This window comes from Neolamprologus multifasciatus, chromosome 19 (assembly GCF_963576455.1).
Source record: "Neolamprologus multifasciatus chromosome 19, fNeoMul1.2, whole genome shotgun sequence".
Classification (NCBI taxonomy): Eukaryota; Metazoa; Chordata; class Actinopteri; order Cichliformes; family Cichlidae; genus Neolamprologus; species Neolamprologus multifasciatus.
Window position 1 is genome coordinate 10682042 of NC_140457.1, and position 26873 is coordinate 10708914.

General features: G+C 40.3%; 2 protein-coding genes across 7 annotated transcripts in view; both read right to left on the reverse strand.

Annotated features, from left to right (window-relative positions):
* The window catches only part of syne1b (spectrin repeat containing, nuclear envelope 1b), a 46535-nt gene extending 46426 nt beyond the window's left edge, over window positions 1-109 (reverse strand). For all 6 annotated transcript variants that reach the window (XM_085142398.1, XM_085142397.1, XM_085142394.1 and 3 more), the window contains exon 1: window positions 1-109. In XM_085142398.1, the coding sequence (XP_084998524.1) occupies window positions 1-45 (45 nt within the window). In that variant the 5' untranslated portion in view covers window positions 46-109.
* Window positions 47-23832, reverse strand: LOC146496039 (nesprin-1-like). The gene is made up of 45 exons (XM_085142402.1): window positions 23262-23832; window positions 22226-22287; window positions 19677-19772; window positions 17874-17957; window positions 17500-17520; window positions 16878-16970; window positions 16459-16637; window positions 16160-16356; window positions 15430-15539; window positions 14986-15036; window positions 14801-14833; window positions 14423-14530; window positions 14206-14343; window positions 13592-13756; window positions 13388-13500; window positions 13127-13295; window positions 12952-13048; window positions 12817-12837; window positions 12322-12524; window positions 12003-12167; window positions 11721-11873; window positions 11494-11637; window positions 10913-11080; window positions 10637-10795; window positions 10388-10552; window positions 10092-10226; window positions 9736-9894; window positions 9348-9550; window positions 8756-8864; window positions 8411-8575; window positions 7698-7865; window positions 7406-7582; window positions 5497-5637; window positions 5181-5341; window positions 4838-4988; window positions 3705-3932; window positions 3508-3606; window positions 3206-3393; window positions 2904-3027; window positions 2644-2810; window positions 2396-2549; window positions 858-1483; window positions 572-751; window positions 287-437; window positions 47-160 (listed from the first exon to the last, which is right to left on the reverse strand). Exons 1-45 carry the CDS (start codon window positions 23335-23337, stop codon window positions 119-121), a joined length of 6498 nt encoding a protein of 2165 aa, XP_084998528.1. The 5' UTR covers window positions 23338-23832; the 3' UTR covers window positions 47-118.
* Window positions 23833-26873: the final 3041 nt, after the last annotated feature.

Below are 26873 nucleotides of genomic sequence, written 5' to 3' on the forward strand. Positions count from 1 at the left end.
ATCCAACCACTGGTCAACAAGTGTCTCCATATCCTTTTTCATCATTTGAGAGTCACACTCGGGGACCTTCTTTAGTTCAGTCACCAGCTGTTTTCCTTTGCTGGAAAACTGATCTAGTTCATGCTGCTTGGCAGCCAGATCCACCTTTCACTGCTTCATGCTACAAATGAAGTAAAGACAGCAAAGTACTTAAGTAACACAATGTAGTCTTGAAACTCAATATAAGAAAAAGAATAGAGGCATAATTCCTAAAAGCGATTTATATATATATATATTTTGTTCCAACCTTGGTTAGTGACCTCCTAGTTTCCTCGTGGTCCTTCAGAACAGAGCTTATCTCAAGCAAAGGTTCAGCACTCTCAATAGTGCTGCTGAGGGAGGCTTTCAGGATTTGGTATTCTCTCATAAGCTCAGTAAGGACACTGCACTGCTCCTGTCTGTCAAACAGAAATGAGTTTGTTTCATTTTAACTGTAAATTAACTGGAAAATACAGTAAATTGAAGAAAAATGTGTTTAAAGACACTCAAACACACTTAAAAACATGTTAGAATGAAGGAATCCCCATTGTACCTCTCTGCAATGAGCCTCTTGGTGTCTTCCCATGTAGTCTCTAGCAAGCTGATTTCCCTCAGTACCTCTCCAGCCAACTCTGCATCCCTCTGAGCCAGCTGGTTGCCTTTGTCCCTCAGCCACTGCTCCTCATGCTGGTGTGACTGGAGCTCATCCTCTAGCTGATTAAAGAACCGAAGTCTGACACACAGGGGGATAATATGTATAGTTATTGGCTATGTTCCGTTGTCAATTTCACCACTAACTTCACATTTGAATTACATCAGATATTGCTGTAATACTTTACCGTTGCTGTAAGCCATGCAGGCTGGGCTCTTTAAGGCTCTGGCGGTCTGCTTTTTCTTCAATATCTTCCACGGCTTTCAGAAGCTGCTCTTTCCGCTGTCTAAATGAAGTCCACAGAACCCCCAGGGCTTCTGCTTCACTCTGCTTAGTACCAAGCAAGTTCCTCACTGCATCCAGCTCAACACTAAGAGAATCCGCGAGCATGCGACATGACTTAGGAGAACCCTCATCAGCACCAATGTGAAGATGACTTTTGCATAGACTGCTGTCCAGACTGATAGCTAGAGTCTCAAGCTGACTAATGTCTGGGACAATAGTGGTCAGCTCTTGCTGCAGCTCCTCCACTCTTCCACGGTCCCAGCTCCCAGCACTTTCAACAGTCTGTCTCAGACCCCGCAAAACTCCGGTCACCACACTGTGGGTCTGCAAAAAAGCCTCGAGTCTCTCCAGGCACTCCAACTGGAGCTCGGCTATATTGTGGGCCTCCATATAGGGCTGCAGACAGCTGTCTGCTCTGCTACGTAGGAGCTGTGCATCACCAGGCTCACAGAAGTGACAGAGCTTCTCGGTTTGCTGCTCCAAACTCTCTCTCACACTGGACTGCTTCTGCAGGGCCGCCTGCATCTCCTGTAAGATGCAAGTTTTAGAGAATCAGCTGTTGCTCTGAAAGCTCAATTCCTCTGCCTATTTCCTTTTATCTTGGAGAAAAGCATGTTGGTTTTGTCAGTCATAGCCTTTAAAAAAGGCTATTGAATGTTACATTCAGTTCAATTCATATTTAATTTAAATAGCACCAAATTACAACAACAGTTGCCTCAATGCGCTTTATATTGTATGGTAAAGACCCTACAATAATACAGAGAAAAGAGAGGAAACTGTTTGGCGACAGTGGGAAGCCAAAACTCCCTTTTTAACAGGAAGAAACCTCCAGAAGAACCAGGCTCAAGGAGGGGTGGCCATCTGTTTCGGGGTTCGGGGTTTACATCTAAATTTTGCAAAATTTGGGTATTTTAGAGACTTGAATCCAACTTTTTCCATAATATGTCTGAGGTACATCTAAATAGTAAATTAAGGTAAAAAAAAAAAAAAATCTGGTTAAATTTGGTTCAAAAGAAAAATCTTAATAGTGTTCAAGATTACACCTTGTATATTTTTTAAACATTTGACTGATTTGATTTCCTTTTTTTTTTTAATATGTATGTGTGGTTGTTACTTTAAGATCAAATAGACATACAATGTCACCCTGTGCTACACAGAAAAGGTATGCATCTTATACTTCAATAAAGACAGATAGCAGCATCAATAGATATTCAGTGAATAGAAAAGTTGGCATGGTGGTAAAATGGTAAGCAGTGTTGGCTCACAGCAAGAACAGCTTGAGTCCTTTTCTTTTGATTAACCAGAGTTAAGAGATAAAGTGATGTATTTTTGTGTCTTAAAGGGTGGCTTAACAATGTTTAGGTAAACCTGTCTTTTCAGCATGTCTTTGCCACGGGTGTATTAGGCATGCAAATGTAAGAAAAACATTTCAGTTCTTACCTTTACTTGTGTTGCAGCAGGTTGCAGTTTGCCGATATTGATTTGAGGAGATGAGTGCAGATTTGAGAGCATGTTCTCACTCCATTGGCAGAATTTAAGCAAGGCCTGGTCAAACTGCTCTACCAGTGAAAGGTGGCTCTGAAGCTCTGAGATTCTGGAGTAGAAAAAGGCTCCATGGTAACTCCACAATTTAGTTAGAGAAAGACAAGCTTTAAAAATTATTTTGCAGTCAGACTATTTCATTGTACCTTTGAGGGAGAACTTCATTTTGGACATGCAATCTTCTCTGCAGGCTTTCAAGCTCATCTTTCAGCTGACTAACTCTCTCTCCCTCTGCAGTGGGATACAATGATGTCCCCAGAGATGCCAGTTCAGCATGAGCCCTCTCAAGGGATTGAACCTCAGAGTGCAAGGCCTGCAAGGAAAAAATATTCATCCATGTTGTTACAATAATATATTATTAATTGAATTCTGTTTCATAGTTAAACTGTGTCTGTATAAATTGTACCTGCAAATCCTGTATCTCGCCGCGGAGCTTGGCTTTATCTGCTGACAGGAACGGACTTTCTGGTTTGGACGCAGATTCACTTCTCTCCAAGCAGGAAACAAAGTTTGAATGCTGCTTCTCATACCTGAAGGACATCAGAAACATTGGAATTGTAAGATTTATTTACAGAGTTGGGTGCACTTTGCTTCAAAGGGAGACACGGCTCTGTTTTGTCTATTGTCCATATCAAATGTAACTATCAGCATTTCTTAATTTTATCCTAAAGCTTTTAAAATTACTATGCTACATACAGTAATCCATACTTTTGCCAAAGGGAGAGCAGGTTTTCCAAAGTGCTCTGTTTGTCCTTTGCTTCCTGTACATGCTGGTCATAGGTGGTGTTTAGCTCTGTCACAGTCCGCTCTGCTTGATCTTTGTCACTCAGTCGACGGGCGCCAGCCGACAGCGACAGCAAGGTTCCTTTCAGCCGTTCCAGACACTGACAGGCATCCTGGAGAATAATAACACATGGCAGTGACCAACAAAGCCTCAACCTGCACTCTAGTACCATTACTGGCATTTAAAGGTAACTCGCAAAATGAGCAATTGTAGAAAGAAATAATACCATGTGGTTTTGAAGGGCTTTGTAGGTCTCTGATGAGGAGGTGCAGGATTTGATAGGATGCTCCAGGTTTATATACAGCTCACTAAGAGATGCTTGTACCTGACAGAAAATTAAGACCCGATTAACTCCATTAATTACTATCTCTCTAATCTTTTCTATATACCAAAGTGCAACAGTATCAGTCAGTGAATATATACCTCCTCTAGGCTCATTTTGAACTTCTGCTGGTGAGAAGAGCTTTCCTCCAGCTGTCCATCAAGCTGCTGAACGCTCTCCTTCAGCTCCTCCCAGTACCTGCCGATTTGGGTCAAACGAGCCTTGATGCGAGCCGCCTCCCCCGAAGACACAAACTGAGCCAGGGCCTGGGAGTCTGTCTCCAGCTGAGAAAGAACCTCCGCTCGAGCCTGAAGTCCTGCCGCAACAGCCTGAAAAAGCAAGACAATTAAACTGTAATAAAGTCCAAATAAGATCTTTATGACTCAATCAGTGTTCCTCAATCTAAAAAGAGGTTCTGCCCACAATTAAATCACCAGTAGTTACTGTTTTTTTTTCAGTAAGGATGATTAGGAAGGAAGCTCTTTGTTGGGCTAGTAGCTGTTAAACATAGTCAGACAGAATAAGGCATTCGTTTTTATAATCCCAAATTAATAATAAATAGACGATGTGTGCCTTTTATTAAAGGTAATAAGTGACTAATTAATGGCGATACATGCACGAATGTGAGTCATCAGACCACAATCTATTTCTATTGTCTCATCATTCAGATCTGATGTGTGTATCCTCAAATGTAGTAATCTTCTATCTATTGTGTATTTGATGCACATATATGATAGCCAGCATACAGTTTATAAAGATTTCCGACCCCATCTTGCCATCCCAATTTGGCCCCTTGTTAAAGTTGTTAGGATACTTAACCTCTGCCATTGCTAAACTGTTCAAGTGTTGCCCAATATATCCCAGCAGCCAATATTTTCTCTGGGGTTTTGTGCCTTAAATGCCATCTTCCAGTTTTTCAGGAAATATAAGTTTCACCCTCAAGGCAAATTTGTCAAAACTGTGACAGCTTGAGGAAGTCAGATACAAACCACAGACTTCATGAGTAGCTCTTTTTCTCATCTGTGTTAAAGACAGGGGGTTGCTGTGGGTGTCAACGAGAGAGAGACAGTCTCGATGGGCAAAGCAATATTGCACTGTTGCTTCCAGTGGCTTCTTCAGACACCTTATCGATTTTAACTTTAATGTCTTGGCTTTGTGGTTATTGTTTGCTGGCTAATATTACTTGGTTTTATGGTTTTAAAGGGTTGGAGCGTTATAATACACACTACTGTACCTTGACTGTGTCGATCTGTTCCTCCAGAGGCAAAGTAGAAGACTTCATTGCATCCAGCTGTTTTTCCTTTTCAGATATCCATAAGGAAAAGGCTTCAAATCCAGCTCCAAACTGATCCCACTGGTCTTTCATTTCTTCCAGATTTTTGACACTGGGGGAGTAAAAATGATAAATTATATATGTTTTAGCTGCAAGCAATGCCTGATATTCATGTTAGGTGTAAGACAGCTAAATTTACTACTGCACATGTCAGTCAGCACATTCTCAAATGCACCAGTGTGTGTATGTGTATGTGTGTTTCTGAACAAAATAAAAGCTTTAATTGATGAATCTATTTTCTTACTCTTTTTTCAGCCCAGACTCTACTTTATCCACCTGTTCGCTGAGAGAACGGGCTTGCTGTAAAAGCAGAGTCTTGTTTTTGGGGCCCAGCTGGATTTCTGCTGATCTCTTCAGCAACGTGTTCATATGTAAGGCCTTTGCTTCACATTGCTTCAGCAGCACCTGCTCACAAAACGGCAACATTTAGTATAGTTTTCTACAGTATTGATCTAACCCATACCTTTCAGTTTAAATGTTAAGAGTCAACCAAAAGATATTTTTTGTTTTTTTGTTTTTATTTATTTGTTTGTTTTTTTAACTTAAAAAAGAAGACTTACTCTGGCCTGATCAAGTTCAACTGCCAGACTTTCTGGACTGCTGAAGTTCAGGTCTCTCTCCATTGTTGAGCGTGCTTTGTTAACAAACTCATGAACTGCTTCCTGTTGGCTGTCAAACTCCTGCCAGGCTGCCAGTGTGACCTGGGAATGACAATCGTCAAACTCATTAAGGTCAGATCAGCATTATTTTTAGATCCATTCATTGTGTTTAGTGCTGTTATCAAGCCTTCATATTTAAATGTTATAGCAAGATAATAATCACCCCCCCAGTGGCAGAAAAAAACACATAAAGATCACACTAACAGAACACAATGACACAACACTATACCAAACCTGCTCGGTATGACTATTATGTATGCAAATGACACCATAGTGTCTGCACCTATTAGCAAGGGTGATGAGTCAGCACTGCTAACACTTGACAAAAACCACACCATACAAGGCAGCAACTGCACAAACATTAAATTCATCTGTGTTTACATTACTGATTATCAGTATAACCGCTAGCATAAAGAAGGCTGAACTTAAATTTCCATTTCAACACTAACCAACAGCCTATAGCAGCACCATTAAGAATAACATATCTGACTCACTGCAGCGAGGCATCCTTAGAGCTGTAATGATTCTCAAAGAACAGTACTCCATTAGAAAATATCAGTCAGACCTTTCAATCCTCTATACATAACATTTTCCTTTACTTACTTCATTCATTTATTTATACGCAGCAACACACATTAGCTTATATAATATATAGTATAATGTAACTGTGTCAGAGTCCTGGAGAGAGTAAACATGCAAAACAATATTAAAACACATAAAGGGGAAGCACTGTGAATAAAAGTAAGCTTAATAATAAAAAAGGCCTCAAACTTCACAACAACAGATGCTGAACTGAGCAATACTGAGGACTACACAAGAGTAGAGAGTAAGTTAGAGCAGAGAGAAAATGAAAAATTTGACTATTATGAGAAAAAACTTCTTACGCAATAAAGTTTACTTTGACTTTGACTCACACTTTAACAAAATAATATGAGAGCAAAGCGGTGGAGCGATAATGCGTGCTTCCACTTGGCAACCTTACGTAATATCATAACATTCATTACCATAGTTACGCAGATGATACACAGATATATGTTTCTACAGAGTCATGTGATAATGATCTACTCATCTCATTAGCACTTGACATTAACAAATTGATGACTATAAACGCCTTAAAACTTAATAGAAACAAACTGGAATTTTCTTTTTTAAATTGGCCCTAAAACCAAACATGAGCTGCCTTTTCATGAGTTGGGGACATCACCTGACATAGTACAGGCACAAATTAAAAGTCTTGGGCTTTATTTTAGATTCTGGTTTGAACCATTATTGGTTCCACCATTCTTCCACCTTAGGATTATCGCCAAAGTACGAAGTTTCCTGCCATGACTCTTCTCAGTAGACTGAACAAAAACAAATCATTCCAGTTTTAGCAGAGCTACATTGGCTTCCAGTTTCTTACAGAGTTAATTTTAAAATACTCTTACTTGCATATAAAATCCATTTTTTTACTTCGTCCTCCTCCTCCCCCAAATATTTCTTAATATGGTTTTATGGGTGTAAAAACCCTTTGAACCTGTACTTATACTTATACTAGGTTATACAAATTGAATCGAATTAAATTGAATTAAATTGAATTGAATAATACAATTGCTAAATTGATCACTACACCAGGATTAAGCTCGGATCCTGGGAATAACTTTTCACACCCTATGCTCATTTCACCAGAATTATTCAGAGCACAGTGTCACAAAAAGAACTTTATGACTTTAGTGGGTTAAGAAGCATGCGTCAAAAACACTGTTTCATCACTTTAGGCAGTGTATCAATAGCTTTCATTGCTTTCAGATCAGTCTTAAACACTGCTCACCTCAAGGCTTTGCTCCTGTGAATCCATATTCTGTTCCATTTTGCTAAGTGTGTTCTCTAAACTCTGCAGGTCCTGCTGCAGAGTCTCCCCCAATCCTTCCTCAGCCTGGAGTTGCTGGCCTCTGGTGAAAAGGTGCTGAACATCCTTCCTCTTTAGTTTCAGGCGTTTTAATAGTTGCTATTGGAAAACATTAAAATTGTTTGGTTATCAGAATCAAATTCAATAAGAAAATCAAACAAAAACAAAATCCAAAGCACGGTAATGTGGAATTATTTGTTTGGTCTAAGGATACCTGATGAACAAGCAGCATCTGTTGGGCTTCTCTAGCAGTTGAGCAGTCCAGTATTTTAGTAACCTCAGCCTGAGCCTCTTTCTGCCCCTGAAGCAGGTCTTCCAGTGTAGTTTGTACCTCTTCTCTGAATTGTACACAATCCCCAACAGCCAGCACCATCTTCTCGGCCTGATTAAAGACATCAGAGAAAACGCAACGCTGTCACAAACAATACTTACGCTTGGATATTGCTATTGTCTGCTTCTGTTGGCTGGAAAATGTCAGTTTCATGATGTCAGCTGTAACAATATTTAATAACTCATATCTTAAACTGTAGCTGATAAGCGATATTTTGATAAAATTCAGTGGTCTCACTTATATGCTCCACAGGCCAGAGCCATCCTGTCAAGAGGATGACTGCACAGCATGAAAATCTATATCTTAAAATTGGAGGGAAATCATTTATAATCCCAATTTTAACTGTTTTCTGTTAAAAAGTCAAATATGACTGTGATTTAGATCTACATATGAAGTATTTGTGCCTAATTTTTGAATAAATTATTGGTTTGTTAAAGACTAGTAGGTCCAACTCAAACTGGGTTGCATGTGGCAAGTTAACTAAAATGAGTTTCACACTCTTCATACTATATCTGTATTCACAGTTTATTTTTACTGTATGGTATTTTAATTGTTTTTGGCACCTTAAGAAAAAAACATGTGAGAACATCACTTACCTCTAACAGAGAAGCGAGAAGACCCTTAAAATCAGTGGAGAGCTTGCTCAGTGCACTTCCTTGCCTCTGGGCATCGCTGTCAGCACAGATTTCAATCAGTACAGCCATACGGCTTTTCAGCCAGCCAAGATTCCCCTCCTGTAGCTCTGCATCATTCCTCAGCTCCTGTACACAACAACAGAGTGTGATACGACCCGTGTGGACAAGAGTCACCTGACTCGGACTGTTTATACAGTAACATCCTCAGACACGACACTGAGAAGCCTATTAGATATCAGATGTGACACACCACAGAAGAAAATGGGAAAGGAAGTAAACAGGACTTTAGGAAGAGGACTAACTCACCGTTATGGTAGCCTTCACCGTGCCATATTTATTGGGGTCATTAGCTCGGTTTCTCAGCATCCTTAGTTGGCTTTCTTTAGATATAAGCCAACAGGAAAGTTCAGCGTATCTGTTTGACACCAAAAACAAATCTCATGAAAACCCTGAACATCACTTTAAATTTATACAGAAAATATAATAACAAAAAAATATATATATAATTAAATATCAGATGCACTACGGAAGCTGGGAAAGACTCCAGCCCCCCGTGACCCTGATAAAGATAAGTGGAGGAGAATGGATGGACATAATTTGGAATCTGTGATCTTTGTACCAAAAACTGAAAACACTCGTAACTGCTACAACTGCTGTTCTTTTTCTCAAGTGAATGAAAAAATGTTAACATGATTACATCGGGCATGCCAGGAATGTGTGGCACTGCCCGGCAACGACAAACACACAGTTTTATTGCTGCAGCGCCACAAAACACAAGGTTAAATTCTAAACACAGCTCAGACCTCTTCTTGCAAGTATGTGCGTATGTGACATTTACAGAAAGTGTTTACACTGAAAGAAATAAATCATAATGACTAATTTTATAACATCATTGCACCTTTTGTTGTACTCCTTCCATTTATCTTGGTGCTGCATTAGCTTCTGGTGAGTGTTCTCAATTTCCTCCCGAACCTCTGCAAAGTCCTTTCTTGCCGTCTCCAAGGTCTCCAGGTCACCCTCGGGGAGTTTTTGACAAAGTTCCTCCATCAGCTGCAGCCTTTTCTCACATATAGACTGTGGACCCTTTTCCCTAAAGAAGGCCTGAAGGCCATTTATATAAAGCAGAAAATGCATGTGAATCCAAGGCAAAACAAAATGCTGCTAAGCTGGGTGACAGGAAAGAGCTTCAGCTCTTGACACACTTACTGTGCGAGGCAGTGAATTGATTCACACTGAGTTAATCAATACATGTAACCAGGCCAGCCAGCCATCTACACTGTGCTTACCCTGTGCTCCTTAATGAGCCTTTCGCTCCCCATGCTAGCCAGGTGGCGGTTTTCCCTGGTCAGCTCCGCCTGGCACTCTTGCAGCGACAACATCAGCTTGCTTCTTTCCACCTCCACCTTCAGATGCAGGAGATGAAAGGGAGCATCTGTCTGTATATCCTGAAAAAGGAGAAAGACAACAGCAAAGCTGTCAGACTCTGAGCAGCACAGTTTGTTTGCATCAACTTTTTGAAAAGCTGCAGAGAGAGAGTTTCAGTAATTCCAGTACATTTTAAGAATTTCTTACTATCTTATAAAAGTCATATTGAGATTGAGAAACATTTTAAATTAATGGATTAAACATCCTTGACACCAACCTTCCAGTGTTTATGCAGCTTTCTAACTGTTTCCTGCAGTGACTGCTGCTCCTGCTCCGGCAAAATGTCTGTCAGCTCATCACAAGCTTTCAGGAAAGTGTTCAAGACCCGCTGGTCGAGCTGTCCAAAGAACTCCTGAAAAAACCCATAACTGCTCATCATGTTTAACACTTTGCACAGACTACTTTGTTTCATTGTTGTACATGTTACTGCACTAGGATTCAAGTATACATATCGTGTATACTGTCATAAACTGATATGAAAGATCTAAAACATCTGAATCAAAGTACACTCACAGTGTGTTTCTTCAGCAGCTCTTCTGGGTTGCCTCTTTCTGTCAGAAAGTTCTGTGCCATTTTAAGAACCTTCTCCAGCTCTATCCGTGACTCATCAAATCTCTTCATTAGACTGCTGTTGGCCTCCACATGTTTTCTCCACTCTGTGGACTCTTTAATCAAGTTCTAGGCACAAAATAAGTAATTTTTAGTGCTAAAATAATTCAGTCACTGATTACGGTGGAGAAGACAGCAGGTCTTGATGTTTACCTGTGATGAGGTCTGCAGGTCTGCTACCCGTTTCTGCAGTAGACCCATATCCATATGCTCAAGGGTTTTACTACTGTTCATTATTTTCTGGATGGTCTGGTGGTCTTTCTCTATGACTGTCAGACACTTCTTACAGCTATGTGTGAAGGTCGCCAGTTCCTGCAGTATTAAATGACAGGTAGGGTGTTAGGCTACCTACCTTTAGGCTAAAACATACATAAATCTGCTCGAAATCCGAACTACTAAAATGCCTCAGTGTATTTCACAGTTACTCACCTGGCATTTCTGTTTAAAGTCTACTGGTCCCTCTGAGTCGGTGGTGCTGGTGATATGACTAGCCTTCTCCAGAGCTTGGTAGAAGCCTGTGATATTCTTCTCCATTTCCTCCAGTGGAGGTAAAAGCGATTGAGACTCCCGAAGCAGAGGCAAACATCTCTCCCTTATCTGATTGGAGGAGAGAAATGGTAATAATATTTCATCATAAGAAACTTCATTATCCTTATGTTCAATACAGGTTATCCACTTTTAAAATTATGATTTTTTTAAAAAAAAATGTCAGTATGTAAAAACAAAATGTTCTATTAGAGTAAAAAAGTGGTTTAGCTTTTATTTTATTAATAAAAATGGTACATTTGATGTTGTAGGAAGTGGCAGTTCTTGATTTAATTTTAATAAACCATGGGCTAGAAAATCTAAGAGGTTAAATCTCACAGCTTGGATTTCATTTAAAGACCTCCTTTGCTCAGGAATACAAAAGCTAATAAAGTGAGTAAGATGCAGTGGTGTTAAGCAGCAGGATTTCTATTTTAATCACACATTAAAGTAAGGCCATGTAATCTATATAGACTTGTACACACGTTACTCAGCTGCTCTTTGATTGAAGCCATAACAGCCATCATCTGTGAAACTTCCTCTTGTGGAGTGTCTTTGGTTAACAGCTGAGCTGTGCGGCTTGCTGCCTTACAAGCTGCTTCCATAGCTGGCAATTTGTGCTTGATTTCCTAGAGGAAGTTGAAAAAAATTATGATATATCATATAATAGAGAATACATAAGGATTTGTCTAAGTTGAGAAAGCAGATTTACCTCAACATCTTGGACAAAGGCTCTGCAATTTAGAAAAGATACTTGGATAGGAGCTGTCATCTTCTCATTGGTTGCATCCATGAACATCTTCAGTGTATTAATCCCGTCTTGGTAGTCTTGCCTCAATTTATCAACCTCATCCGCTCTTGCATACTGCAAGCAAAATAAAAGATACCACAATATTTTTGTCCAAATCGTTAAAACTTGCAGCTGTTTGGATAAAAAGTACAATTCGATATTTTTTGGTGGTGCATGTGTTGTTCCAAAGTGTGTTGCATTTACATGTTTGACTTTAACAAACAGTTCCCTCCATCTCCCGTTCAGCAGCAGAAGTTGCTGCTTTAGATCCCGTGAGACCGTATCGTCGCACGTCTCAATGAGAAAGTTCCCGGCATCGTTCATGTCCATGTGCTGCTGGATCCAGTGGGAGAGGTTTCTGAAAAAGTCCTGTAACAAAGAAAAATAAAAAAGGTAACACAACTTTAACTGTACACTCCTTGGCCAAAGAGAAAAATATGCTTTTCTTTCTATTCATGTTTTTAAAAAATCAACATAAATTGTACAGAAAATATTGTTTTTCCTATTATCTGAATGCACTTACACGTTTGGCATTCTCTGACTGGCTGAGCATCTGCTCTGCATCCTCTAGCCAAGCCTGCAGAGCTGCCACTGTGCTGCTGTACTTCTCCCAGTTAGCGATCACCTCCTCCAGCATGCTCCGTACGCTGCGCACCTCCAAAGCCAGGTTCTTCCACTGAGCTGTGGTATCACTGAGGAATTTACTCACCCCCTCTGCTTCATCAACTTAAAACAGAGAATAGAAACAGTAGTTCAGTTAAACCAAAATCTACATGGTTGCCACCTGTATACAAGGCATTTGATTATGTCCGCTGATGATTTGGCCTCATGGTTGATGCTGGTGTGTTAGGTCAGAAAAATCATGCTAAAAAAGCATTCAAACTATTGTTACTGCATGCATTATGCATGATTTCATAGTTTGGGGATTTTAAAGAGAGAGAAACGAGAAGTGCAGTCCCCTATTTGCAGACAGAAATGGCTCAGGATCAGGCAAAGTTTGGACTGTTTTTGGACTTACCTCTGTTACAGGTCTTAGACCCTGTAACGTGAAATCAACAGTAAGTCTGTTTACTAGAAGCCCAAATTAAAACACTCGCATATAGTATGCACAAATAAAAAAGCAGCTTATAAATAAAAAAGCAAAGAGACTTACTTGAACTGTCAGATTTAACATAAACCTCTGCAGCTTGCTTGAGACCTGTGAAGATTGTCTCATACTGCTCAAAAAATCTGTGGCCTTCAACGAATGTCTGCAACAGAAAGAGAAACGCTCGTTGGTTTGATGTCTTTTAAAAACCCAGACTACAATTCCTATGATTTCTACTTACAAGGTAGCTTTGCAAGAGGAGTTCAACTGAATCCCGTCTGCCATATTTAATGATCCACGACTTGAGTTTTGATTCAGCCAACATAAGAAATGCCATCAGTCGATACTTCATTTCCCAGAATTCCAGCTTAATCAAGTGAGCGTGTGATGATGTAGACACAAAGTTGAACCTGCAAATTAAACAAATGGTCTGTTATTATTTTAAAAAGTGCAAAAAAAGAAACGGCAAAGAAAAATGCACTTATCCTGACAAAGATCTTACCGTTCTGCCATATCCTGGAGCTGCTCAGGTGGGACAGGCACCCCATTCACCGATCTGTCCCTGTGGATCTGCTGAAAGGTTTGCCTGTGGGACTCCAAGCTTTTCAATACCTCCTGCAAAATTAAACAAGCGCCTGTTTCTTCATACCATCCAAAACAAAGTTAACCCCACAACACGTAAAGACTAAAAGGTAAGCTATGCTACCTTATGCTGCTCTAGTTTTCTGTGAAGAACATTGGCTGTCTCCTCATGAGCATGTTGGATGGGAATGTCCTCTCTCAGAGCCATCTCGGCTCTGTGCAGCCAGGCGCCAATCACTCCCAGAGGCCCAGGCAGGGACTTGTCCAGATGGATGTGCCAGTCCAGCAGCTGCAATTGACACTCATTAAACAAAACCACTCTACCAAAGCAAGATCCCACCGTACAGGAGGCTATGCTGGGCATAACATTTCCACATGGTCACAAGCAATCAGGCCACAAAAGAGTGTTATGCAAGTCTAGACAAGCTGTGGAGGTCTCGAGGAGTAGCCCGCCCCATGAACAAAATCGCCTCTGTTCCCATCTCCTCCCCCTCTGAACAAACCGCTTGCACCCCACTGAACTTTCATTGGCAACGAGTAAATAGATGAACCCTGACTGGTGTTTCTCAGAGCCTCCAGTGCATCAATCCAATCTTTTTAGCCAAGAAAAGAACAACAACTAAAAAAGAACGATTATTGCTAATCATCAGGTTTTATTTAATTCATGTGTGGTTAATTATCACAAATTTTCCTGCTGTCTATGTGGCCCATAATGAATTATTCATGCAGTACAATTACCCTGGTAGACACACGGTCCCAGGCCTGCTTGACCAGAGCTTGATCCACAGAGAGCTTGCCATCCTTTTGGACTGGCTGTAAGAGTGGATCTGTCTGCTTTTTCTTCATTTCATACTGGACACGGAAGTTCTTAAATGCCTAAAAAAAAGGAGACACACATTGCTAAATGAGTTTTCCAAAGAAGAATGCTACAGTCCATTTGCCACACCTCACTAACCTGGTACTTGTCAGCAAGGCTTCCCTCTGTTCCTTGGGCCCGGAGCACATCTCTCTCCAGCTGATCTAAAAACACCTTTAGTTCTCTCAGCATCTTCCGCTCCTCTCTCTGTCACAATCAGCAGACATACAGCTGAGATTGGGAACAGACCTAATCTCTTTCATTATAAGCAGGCCAATGGGAATCTCAAGTAAAAATGACATGCCGAACACACACAGTTAAAGATTAGACTCAAGACTCAACTTGCAAAGAGACCCACACACAAACACAACCTCTACATTTAAGGACTAAATAGTTTTAAAAGTTAAGGTAGAAGAAAAGGGTGTACAGACAGTATCTTGTTAGAAACTCTGATTTAGTCTTTTAAGTTGAACATACCTCAAGCATTTGCTCTATATCTTGGGGACCAAACTATCCAGGAAAGCGGAGAGATGCAAATATGTGATAAAAGCATTAGAACAGCAAGGGGAAAAAGAAATAAAGTGGATAGAAAATGAAACAAGATTGAGATGGACATTCACTCCAAAACAGGAAGCATGCAGCGCTGTGACCTGAACGCTCACCTGGAGCACTGGCACTGACAGTGCAAAAGTTGGAATTGAGCCAAGAAGCAGCTTAATGTGCACAAAAAATAAATTAAAGAACGAAATTAAATGAGCCCATGTTGATGGAAAACTATATTGATGATTATATTTATGCTGTGATCATGCAATGATTGCTTTATCTCACTTAAGCTTTATGTGATAAAATGACAAGAATCACATATAAGCAACATATAAGCAGACACAGCTACTCAAAACTTTTGCTCAGCAGCAGATGAAGCAACTTTCATTAAGTATGGACTGTTCTCTGTATGTCGGCAGTTTTTGGAAAAACTGTAGGCACTAAGTACAAATTTAAATGTAGTAACTTATGTAGTTACACATTCATTCTAATCCCCATTTTACCCCAAACTATCACTGCCTACATACACTTGAAATATAAATGATAAATTTAGGGTTAGCTACCTCATCTTGCTGACCGTCGGTCTCAGAATGATGGGGGTTCGGATAGTGCTTCAGAAACTGCGCCACGTATGTCATGATGGATTTCTCATCTGGCTTGTCTACGTCCACATCTGCAGATTAACATAAACATTGTCCACTGCACTTGTTGAAAGAATACAAAAAGAATCATATTAAAAATGGATGCAAATATATTGAGACGTTTAATAATCCTGTCTGTATTAAAGGTAAAACATGCTATGATGCCTGTAGAGATGAGGAGGATATCTGACACAGTCATTACTTTTGGTATTAAGCCAGTATGGCACATAAATACTTTGTGTCCTTAGGATAACTCTCCCAAGGCCTGCCAGCTAATTATACTTGTTTTTTTCATTTCCATCCTTGACCTGATGTTTTTAGAAAACGGGGTCAAGCTCCTGTAAAAGCAAAGGCATTTCAACGTGTAGCTGCAATAAAGCATCACGACTCTGTTAGAGAAGACAGGACTGCAGAGCTGCTGCAGACTGCTTCTACACAGACTGAAACTCAGAGCTACAGATAGCACAGAATATTAATCCTCTGTAAGGTGGTATTTTCCACCACACAACTTAGCAGCACAATTTCCTGTGCTAAAACACTAGCAAACATCCAAAACACTCAACAGTTAAGCATGCATACTCAATACCACTTTGCAAGAATAGCCTGCAACTCTGGAATAATTAATGCGAGCTGTTGAACAGGTCAAGGACACCTTCTGGATCCAGCAGACGGGGAATGCCCAACTCGTTTTCTGCGAGTGAAAAGGCCTCCTCCAAATTCTCCCTGTTGCTTCTTCGCCGTACCACCTCCATGTCCACCAGGTCAGGTCTGATGGCGTGCACCACTGACTGGAATGCAACGCCATCACGCCAACTGGGACCAAAGTCCTTCACCTCAATTCCAAAATTCCTTAAAAAAGAAAAATGTGAAAATGTTCATTTTGCAGACTTTGCATACACGAACCTTTCCGATATGATATATATCATGATGATGATTTTTAAAGTGACATACTTGGCTGCTGTACACTGCACCCATTGGAGCAGTGCCTTCTTGGCATTGCCCTTAAATTTGTTGACCACCTTTCTCTTCATTGGAGGGCTTCCTGCTCCAGAGCTGGTAATACTGTCCACGGAAGAGTTGCTGTTGGATAGAGCCTGAAGGGCTGGCAGGTTACTAGTTAGCTCTTCAATCTAGTTGAGAGAAAAGAAGAGAAAACAAGGAGAACATGGCAGCATGTCTTGAGATTTCCCTGCATCTGTAATTTTTAATATCACTTTTAAGCTGCTTGACTAGACAGCATAAAGATTAGCAATAGATTAAATGTTGACCATAAAAAATGATCAGAGGGTGTTACTTGCAGGAGAGCAACTCACCTTGGAGAGAGACAATGTAATAAAACTTTTGGGATTTAAAGAGAGATGAAGTATTACCTGGAAGTAGAGGATAATAGTCCATATCAACCCAAGGACAATTGATGGTCGGCCATCTGCGATGTCAGTTGCATGAATGTTAACAAGTTTGATCTGAAACAAAAGCCAAGCGAAAGGTTATTATGAGAGTTAAGTCATATTCAGGCAGTCTAGAAGTGAGACGTTCAACCCAGAGGAACCCTTTCAGTTACACAGTCCAAAGAAATTTGCAAGCTTTTGTTTGTTCAAAGTCATCAAAGCCACGTCTTTGATGCAGTTAAGTATTGTCACTGGCAGAAGGCACAAGCAGCCACAATGAAGAGTCAACCAGATGAACAAAAGAAAAGTATTCAACTAAAGGTTAAAGCAAAAGCAGATGCAACACAGCGTTTCAAACCCTGCATTGAAGAACTGCTACAATTTGTCATGTTCACATCTCTGCTTTTGGAATTTAGGGAGCCAAACATACCAGTAATCAGTGGTGTAGTCAAAATGCTTTAAACACACATCAGTAGAAAAGCTTAATGGCTACATTTATAGAAAACAAATGACTGTACCCAAGCATTGCATAGTCTACATCGTGCATCAAAAGAAAAGGATGCATACAGCATATGATCACACAGGGCGTTTACTGGCGACTGACCGGTGATCCTCGATACACAGACTGAAGCCACACGTGATGGGAGAGAGATCACAACAATAGAAGTCTCAGTCCTGAGGGAACTCCAATGAAAGTGGGACACAGGCTTCAACAGAGCCAAGAGATTTAGAGATGGCTTATGTAATCAAGAAGTCCCGTTTCCTGCTTCTCTAAATGTAGTGCATTTTCTACCGACAGCTACCTCATGCATACTAACCAAATAGCCAATCAAAAGCTTTTTCTCGGGGGTTATTAGCCATACCTTGACTTCTTGAAGACATGTCACATATTTCAAGTATTATATTCAGTTGTGGAAGTAAAATACTTGACAAAATTTACTGTGAAAGGTCAAATTGTCATTATGACTGCATGCTTACCTTCCTGCCTTCGAGGAATTTGAGTGCAGTGCCGATGTTGGAAACCCAGTGGATCCTCTTCAGCTGGCGGCCTTGCTCACGAGGCTTAAGACAGAAAGGACAGAAAGTGAAAATTTAGCTAGCTCATTAAAGTTAAGGATATCTTCATCCAACCATCTGCCATCTAATTTGTAAAATTCAGATTCAGATAACTTTATTAATCCCAAAAAAGCTGTGTTTTTTTGTTTTTGTTTGCAGCTACCCCTGACTCACTGTAACACACAGGGGTGTGCATACTCAATAATTCTGTGAAACTCTGTGAAATGATACTCAATCATTTCACAGAGTGAATGACTCATTTGCCAACCAACAGCTTTACAGATGACACGGAAGTCTGTATCAAGACAGGTCTAATCAGAACTTGCAAAACAGAATCTGGGTCAGCGCGTGTGTGTGTGTGTTTCTGTATTTGTGTGTCAGGAGAGAGTGAAATAGCGGCACTGTAGTACTAACAGCTCCTCACAGCGGGGAGGCTCAGATCAAAATTAAGTCCTTGTACAGTAATCCACGACTAAATGTTTACAACCTTTTCAATGAAACTTAGTTGTCTAAGTTTACAGAATAGTATATACTACTAGATTTGCTTGTTGCCTTAAACACAGGACAAAATAAATCATTACGCAAGTTTTGCTAGCATCTTCATTTAACAGAATAGAACATTAACATTAAAACCCCACATACTGTATGGTCCTGTAAAAACCTAAGTACACGCTTAGTGCTTCCATATTAATTACGAGGTAAGTAGCAGTCAATTAACTGATTATCAGCAAGTGTGACCAGTGCAGTAAAAGCACATATTTTGGCAGGTTGCAGGTCTGGAGCATTCAGATGTGTGTTAATACAATGTCAAGGAAGAAAACATCAATAATTACATTAGAGAAGCAACTGTTGCTGCCCATCAGTCTGAGAAGGGTTATAAGGCTATTTTGAAGCAATTTGAAGTCCATCATTACACAATGAGAAACTGTTTTTGCAAGTGGAAAACATGCAGGACTTCCCAGAAGTGGACTTCCCTGCAAATTCAGCCCAAGGTCATACCATGCAATTCTCGGAGAAATTCCAGAACATCCAAGAGCTACAACTCAGAATCTACAGGCCCAATTCAAGAAAGACTAAACAAATAAGGCTTGTTCAGAATGGTTGTCAGACGAGAACATGGCAGCACAGGTTAGGTTTGAAAAGTTGGATCTGAACAACCTAAAAGACTTTTAGAATAATGTTCTTTAGACAAACGAGACCAAAGTGAAGAGTTCTGCCCACAATCACACAAAAACAAACACAGTATTTAATTTTGAAGTACAGTGGCCATGAATTCCTCTGTATTTTAGAGTCAAATGTGAAACCATCTGTCCAACAGCTAAAGCTTTACCGAAAATGGGTCAATGATCTCAAGCATATCTGCAAATCTACAACTTGAATGGCTTAAAAATAAAAGCATCAAGGTGTTGCACTGGTCCTGACCTCAAGGTGACTAAAATGCTTTGTTGGTACCTTCAGACAGAAGGTACAACAACAACCCTCACTGAACAGAAGCAGGATTAAAAAGAATCGGCCAAAATGTTCTCACAATAAAGTGAGAGATGATAAAATCATAGAGAAGGCAATCAAAGTTATTGCTTCTAAAGGTGTTATAAGGCACTGCATCATGGAGCGTAATTAGTTTTTCACAGGACTGTAAATTGAAAGTTCTGTGCAATCTTTCTTTTTCACATTAATGTAAATTCATATAATTTATGCCTAGATCCTGAAAACAAAAATACTTACAAGTCTTTGGCCAGACAGGACCTCAAGCAGTGCCAAGAGCTTCACCCCATCTTTGATGTCCTCAAACAGGTCATTTACCTCCAGTGGTGGTTTATGCTGGAGGAGACAAGACGGTTTTAATGTGCAGAAGCAAAAATGTCATGAAAATCTGCAGTAATTAGAAGCTAAACCATTACACTATGAAGTCTAGCATATCGAAGGATACCAGCACATTACAGCAAAGAGGAGAAACCAAAGGCTGTTTGTGAGAAACAAGCTTGTTAGCAACAACTACACAGCCTCCCTGCAGCTGAAAAGATGGTGCCTTTTCCTCAGCAGTGGCTTGGTGCCCAGTCCTGAGGCAATGGTACTCATTTAACCCTAACCGGTTACTGTCTCCTGATATCATATCCACACTTTTACAGAACTGCAGATTCTCCAACATGAATGACAGCGTTATGACGACGTACTGTTTTACACGTTCAGCACAGAATAAATAACAAGAACACATGTTTATTTATTCAGCACAGTGAAGCTGTAATTAAAAGCAAAGCTCACCATGGGAATTCTTTATTTGGCACTGTATACAGGCCATTTCACAACTCAACATATTCCATGACAGGATGCTGTTGGCTGCCTATTTGGGGCAAAGCAGCATGAAGAAGCAAGCTACTGTCTTGTTACTGGTTGCATGTACTGTTTTGTCTTTTTGTCACAAAACAGCATTAGATAATCTCTTGTTGTGCTCAGTTCTGTATCATACAAAATGAAAAATCTCAGTAAATGCCCAGACAGTAAAACACTGCGTGGGATCACCATTTGGGTTTTTCCTGTGATTTTTCACCTCTTTATACAACCTAATTAAAATGCACATTGTTCCTTCAACACTGCAGCTTAATATCCACATTGAAGTATGAGACCCAATTTTAGGAATGTAAGTTTAAAGAGTTTTATCTATATGTCATGATCTATTCTATTTCTGTTAGATAAAAAAAAAGCAGCCCTTCAGCATAAAGCAGCCTTTGTAGTTTGGAAAATCGCACGTACCCTGGAAACTTAAAAATTACTGCGCTATCAGCAAACACTTAGCAGTGGAAAAACAGTGGGAATCACTGGAAAGTTGCTTAGTAACACAATATCAGAGGAAATGGGCACAAAGGCTGAACGGAAGTGTGACAACTCGAGGAAGTTCAAACTTTGATAAACTTTGTTCAACGCTCATCTATAAAAAGCTAATTTAATTCAAAGCGATTCTTAAATATTTATGAGTGCACCAAATCTTTATGTAGAATTTTTTCATGACAGCAAAAAAATAAATAAAAAATTGATAAAAAAAGTCGCCACTGTTAATTCTTCTGGTAAATCAGGCGATTGCTCAGGAGCAAACCTGACTGTGTGAAATGGCTTTCATGATGTGGCTTATGCTACATTAGCCCTATTGGTATGCGCAGTGTGTGAGCTTGAGCGCAGTGCATGAATAATGATGAATAGACCAACAGAGCGTCCCAACTCTGGCCCACCACATTACTCAGATTCTTCTAAAGTTTTAGAAGCCAAGCTTTGAACTATCGTGGGCAGATCAGGCTCAACAAAAGGCCCCCTCTAAACCAAATCCTTTGCCAGATCCCAGACTGAAAACAAGCAGCGTTGCCCCATGCTACACATTTTGCTGTGTCATCTGCAGTTACATAAAGATTCCCAGCTAGTTATTTATATTTTGAGTAGTTTCTGGTATGCAGTACATCAACGGACACAATCTAATTTAGCTCCTGACGCATTCCAGTCCCACTGTGATGCAATACAGCATGTGGGCATGTGTTATTGTTGTGCACTTAGGCCTTTGTAATTTACATGCATGAACCTTATAAGCAGACAACGGCCTGCAGGGAACAGTCCTCACCCTCTTGCTCTCCATCTGCACACTGCATCACTGTCCCTGCCAATCCTCTCCGCAAACACACACACACGCCGACGCACACACAGAGTACATGAATAGCCGAACACCAACACACATACTTACGCACTCCTAAACAGAAGACACACAAACGCTAAAAAAACTACAAACACATAGCTCAAACGCCAGTTTTTAGTTAATCCTTAAATCCATGTCACTTTGACTATAAATATTCCAAGTGTGATTCTTTAAAACTGAACTGATTTTTGTCTGATCTAACCTGAAGAATCACAGGTTTGTATGTATGTACAGTTTGTCCCTTCCCCTTCATTAGACCAATTGTAAAACAACAGCCCAGTCTCATTAAACAGGATTTTGTTTTGAGTGCTTAAGCATCTTGGTAAACGATGTCATTATTTACAGCTAACTGGATAAATTCATTTGTCTTGTGCAGTGTTATAAAGGCTGGTGTTGTCACGTGGCAAAAATCATTTCCTTTTACAGATCTGACAGGTCAGCAGCTTGAAAATAGGAGCTACATAAATATGACAAGTTTGACAGGTTGCTTTAAGTGAGTTTGATCGGCCTGTAAATTACATTTCCGATAGTTTATAAGTGATTTAGGTTAGTTAAGTAAAGAAAGCAGTGGACTGCATGGATGGAAACTCACACTTACCTTGGCTAAATGAGAATTGATCCATTTTGTGAAGGTTCTCTTCTGCACTGCCTCTTGCTCATCTGGAAATTAAAGGAACATAGTCCATGTCAACACATGATCGCTAAATCGCATGCTCCGATACATTATGCTCCAACGTTAGGCTCACCAGAAGAACTGGTGATATTTATAGTGAACAAACCACCAGATGAAACGAACACACATAGTAAACTACTAAAAAAAATCATAAAACACATAAAATAATAAACTTAAACTTAAACTTTAAACATTTTTGGACTTCCACGGTCAGAATAATATTTTGTCATAACTTACACTATATAATGTCTGATAGCATTGGAGCACTCCTGCACCGTGTATGTCCGCATGCATAATTTGTGGACTATTTAGATGTGTGCGGTTGATTACCAGGTCTAGTATAAAGGATCCTCCTGGGAAGTGCGCTCCAAAGGAGGTCACACCAGGAGATTAGAGGATGAGTAGAGAGGCAGTTTCTCACCCCACAAACCCTGCATGTCCAGCGTTAACATGTGTGATTGTTTAGGTCACCCTCAGCCTCTCTTGTGGCCTATTAATATATTCATTCAAAATCCCTCATGCATTATTCAGGATGTGTAATAAAAATAACACATTTCTTTGCTTTGGCTGTTGACACGGTGAGAAGTGATTTCTAACACTCTGTCAAACATACCAGTTGGCTAATGCTGCATGCCACACAGAGTGGCCATTTTCAAATATCCACCCTTGGAGATATAGACAGTGGTCACGTGTTTAAGGAGGCATTGCGAACACTATAGAGGGAGCAAAGATATCAAGTTAACCCACAGGCAAATGCTTCATCACTGATGCACTAGGGATGCCCACTGAAGCATAGCAAGTACATACAGATGTGAACATGCAAGGATGCAACACTGAGCTGTGTTTGGGCAGCAGGCTAACTAGTTCTCAAAGCAGGGATTCACCTACAAAGCATTAGGATATGTTATGCCCCATATTAGCCACATACGACCACACAGACAAGAGATGATGCCCTACTTACCACGAAGATACTGAAAAAATCCAGTCACCAGATTTAAAGAAGTCTTCCTGACAGATACATCCTTATAGTGAGCCATTCTACACCCCACTCTCCGGCTCTCGCCCTGTGCATTTCATGAGTTCCAGTGTGCATATATGTGTGCGCGAGAAAATAAAACCCAGAGTGGAAAAACTGATACAAAAACACCCAGATGTCCTTGCACCCTTTTTCCAGCAGGAAGCAAAACAGATCTGGCTGTCTGGTTTCCCAGTGAAAGCAAAAGAGCTGCTGGAGGCTGTGATGAATACGTCCCCTCCTCCCTGACACCCTCAACCTGACACACACACACACTCACACAAGCGCACACACATACACACGCGCACACAAACGGCAAAGCAGAAAACCCTAACAGAAAGGGTGATTTACAATCCCATCCTTCCTTCTTCCTGTGTTTTTCCCATCCAGAGGAGCCATGCCTGTGTGGATGTGCACAGCCCCCGCTCTACTGCCTCGCTGTATCATCGTGCCATCTGAGGCTGGAGGGAGCTCAGCTTGAAGCATGGCTCCACCAATCAGCATACGGGAGGCGGTGATGTCACAGCCCTGGATGCATTATCCCGATTTAAGCTTGGTTTGTGTGTGTGTGTTTGTGTGCGTGCGTTTGGCTGTATTTGCCTCTTAGATTTGCCTAATCCTCTATGAGACTGACACATTTAAAAGCATTAAAAAGCCAAGACAAACAAAAACTAAAATTTAAACAAGTTACTTTTTTCACAGCACAAATAAATAAATTACATTTAGGTTTATTTATTAAAGAACAAAATTAGACTTCTTCACAAAGCTCTCCATGCTACAACTAATCTTAATAATTAATGCAGTCTAGTGAGTGATGTCTACCACCTGCTCTCTCAGTGTCAATGCTATTGTGACGTCAAAGCAGACACACCCACGCCGGGATCCCCTTTGTACAAAAAGAAGCATGTTAAAGCTCTCAGGCGTGCCCGTATTGTTCTATTAAGACCTCGAAGAACCCCCTCAGCTCTGACCAGTCTGACTACCACTCAACTCTCCTGTATATAACATACAACAATTACTAAGTATGGTACATGATACCTTCTCAGCTCCTGCAGAAAAATCCCTTTATTCTTTCAAGACCACCAGCATGCTAAAAGCCTCTCTGATATGTTAAAAATAGGCCTGAGGTTGCCGTTCTATTATTATCGCTCTATAGACTGCTGGTGAAACTGGCCCAGAAAAGCTATTTGGGTGAAAATGTTTTTCTGTTTTTTATCTAAACATCAAAAGGTTATCGGTACTCTTAAAATGACGCGTAAAGCTGCCCATACTGAGAACAATAAGCTTTTAGAGGTACTAAAACTATTACTCAGCTCAGCTAAATACCAAACTCTCCATATCAGACAGGTCCAACCCAGGAAAAGATCTCAACTGCAAAGGAAGTGATCTGTTTTTGTTCCTATCAGAGGCAACTAGGGCAGGAATCATGTAAAAAAAAAAATTGGATACTAGTGCCAATATGGGTGTGGTTGAACAACTTAACATATAAAGCTGTTTTTTCTGCTTTTTTCTTCAGTCTAAAGCCGCTCAAATTTTAAGTGTTGTTTAAATGAAAGGCACTGTTTTCGATAAACTCCTGCTTAGGTACAAGTCAAACAATAACTGTATCGTGTTAAGAAGCCAATCATGTGTGACCAATATTATTATGATTATTTGTGGAAAGAAAATGCCATATGGAGTGGAAAAAGACTTGGGCCTGAGACTGGGGTTTGGGAAAGTCATCAGTGAGACTGGCAGCAGCTCGCAGGAAGGGCAGACCCCTAGTACCAACCGGAGAAGGTGAACAAACCGGCATGTGGGGCAGGAAGGTTTGCGAAAACATATAACCAGATGCGGAGCCTGGGAGAAATTCGGATAAATTATCTTCAGTGAGTTAAAACAATAAAAAATCTGGCATTCATTAGCAAGTTCTTGTTATTCTATACAAGGAAACAAAAGTACTGATGTTCGATATCCCACCCCAAAAAACAATGGGAACATCAAAATGAACAAAACAATAAACTTAAGACTTATTGAACTTTTCCTGATGTTCCAGCTGTTCGGTGCAATGCTCAGCATGGTATTAAGGAGCTGTCCAGAGTCCTGAACTCTCACCCCAACCGGTCGCAGCAGATGGCTGCCCCTATCTGAGCCTGGTTCTGCCGGAGGTTTCTTCCTGTTAAAAGGGAGTTTTTCCTTCCCACTGTCGCCAAAGTGCTTGCTCATAGGGGGTCATATGATTGTTGGGTTTTTCTCTGTACCTTTGAAGCGCCTTGAGGCGACTTTTGTTGTGATTTGGCGCTATATAAATAAAATTGAATTGAATTGAATTGAATTGAATTGAATTGAATTGAATTGTTTAAAAGGCTCATTTCCTGTAAAAAGATGCAGGTAGCGGGTAGCTCACACCTTACTATCTGGATTTAAAAGCTCTGCCTAGGACTATTTAAAACAGCACACAATCATGAGTCGTTATGTTTGTGTCATACTTAATTATCAATGACATAATACTAATAGATAAGTGGCAAATAAAGTGCATACACTCAACTGGAAATAGCACACAACACATCAAACCACTAAAACACCTGCAATTCATGTGAGTAATGAGGTACTTAAGGTGATCTTAGGAGAGATGATACCACTGGAAATACTGTAGAGTCGGTACTCAGCTTCACTGGCTAACGGAGGTCACCTGGGAGCACTGTAAAAGCTCACTTTTGTTCCATTTAGTCGGCAGCAGCCCTAATTGAGCTCCAACAGGCCAACAACAATCAAGTAGGCCAAGAAATGATGTGGAGTTGGACTCAAGCCAGCCAGCCCCATATGAAATGCATGAGTGAGAATGTGTTACTTAGAATGGCTTACTTATCTTCATAGTAATATGGCAACAGTGTAATCTAATTTTATTAGATTATAAGCATAATACAAGCTGTTGCAGAGAAATAACTAGCTTCTATAATGTTAGGAATCTAAAACAGTCTGATGCGGAGAGTAATTAGGCTCCTTGTTCATGAGGTAAAATTAGTTTGATGGCTCTCTGTTTGTACCAGCTGTCAGTGACGCAGCAGAGTAAAAGCATCTCTTACAGCTGATGACATGCATGCTTCTCTTTCTTTCTTTTTCACTTACTTGCCGTCACTCTGTTGATGATGTAACGACAATCCGCTGTGGTGCACACAACGGGTGCACTCTTACATCAAAGTGTGACCACTGGCAACATTTAGGCTGTGAATATGTTTTAGCAAAAAGTATGATTTTCAGAGCTCAATGAACGAGACAGACACTAAACATTTATTGCTCTAATGTTACTCACTGGTTGCAGTCCTTTACATGGGAGCATTTGCTTCTTTATATCTAGTTATATCTTTTAATCTGGATATCTCTACATTTTGGGCTGCTGATCTGACTGAAAAAGAATTTGAAGCCAAGACCAGTCTATCAGCCATCCATGTGTCGGTGGTGTTCCTGCATAATCATCATAATGTTGTTCCAGGATCAACATCGCAACTGACCAGTCACCCTGTTGTGATGTCATAGCTTTGAAATTTGGAGTAAAAAAGAAATATTTTCCTTTTTTTA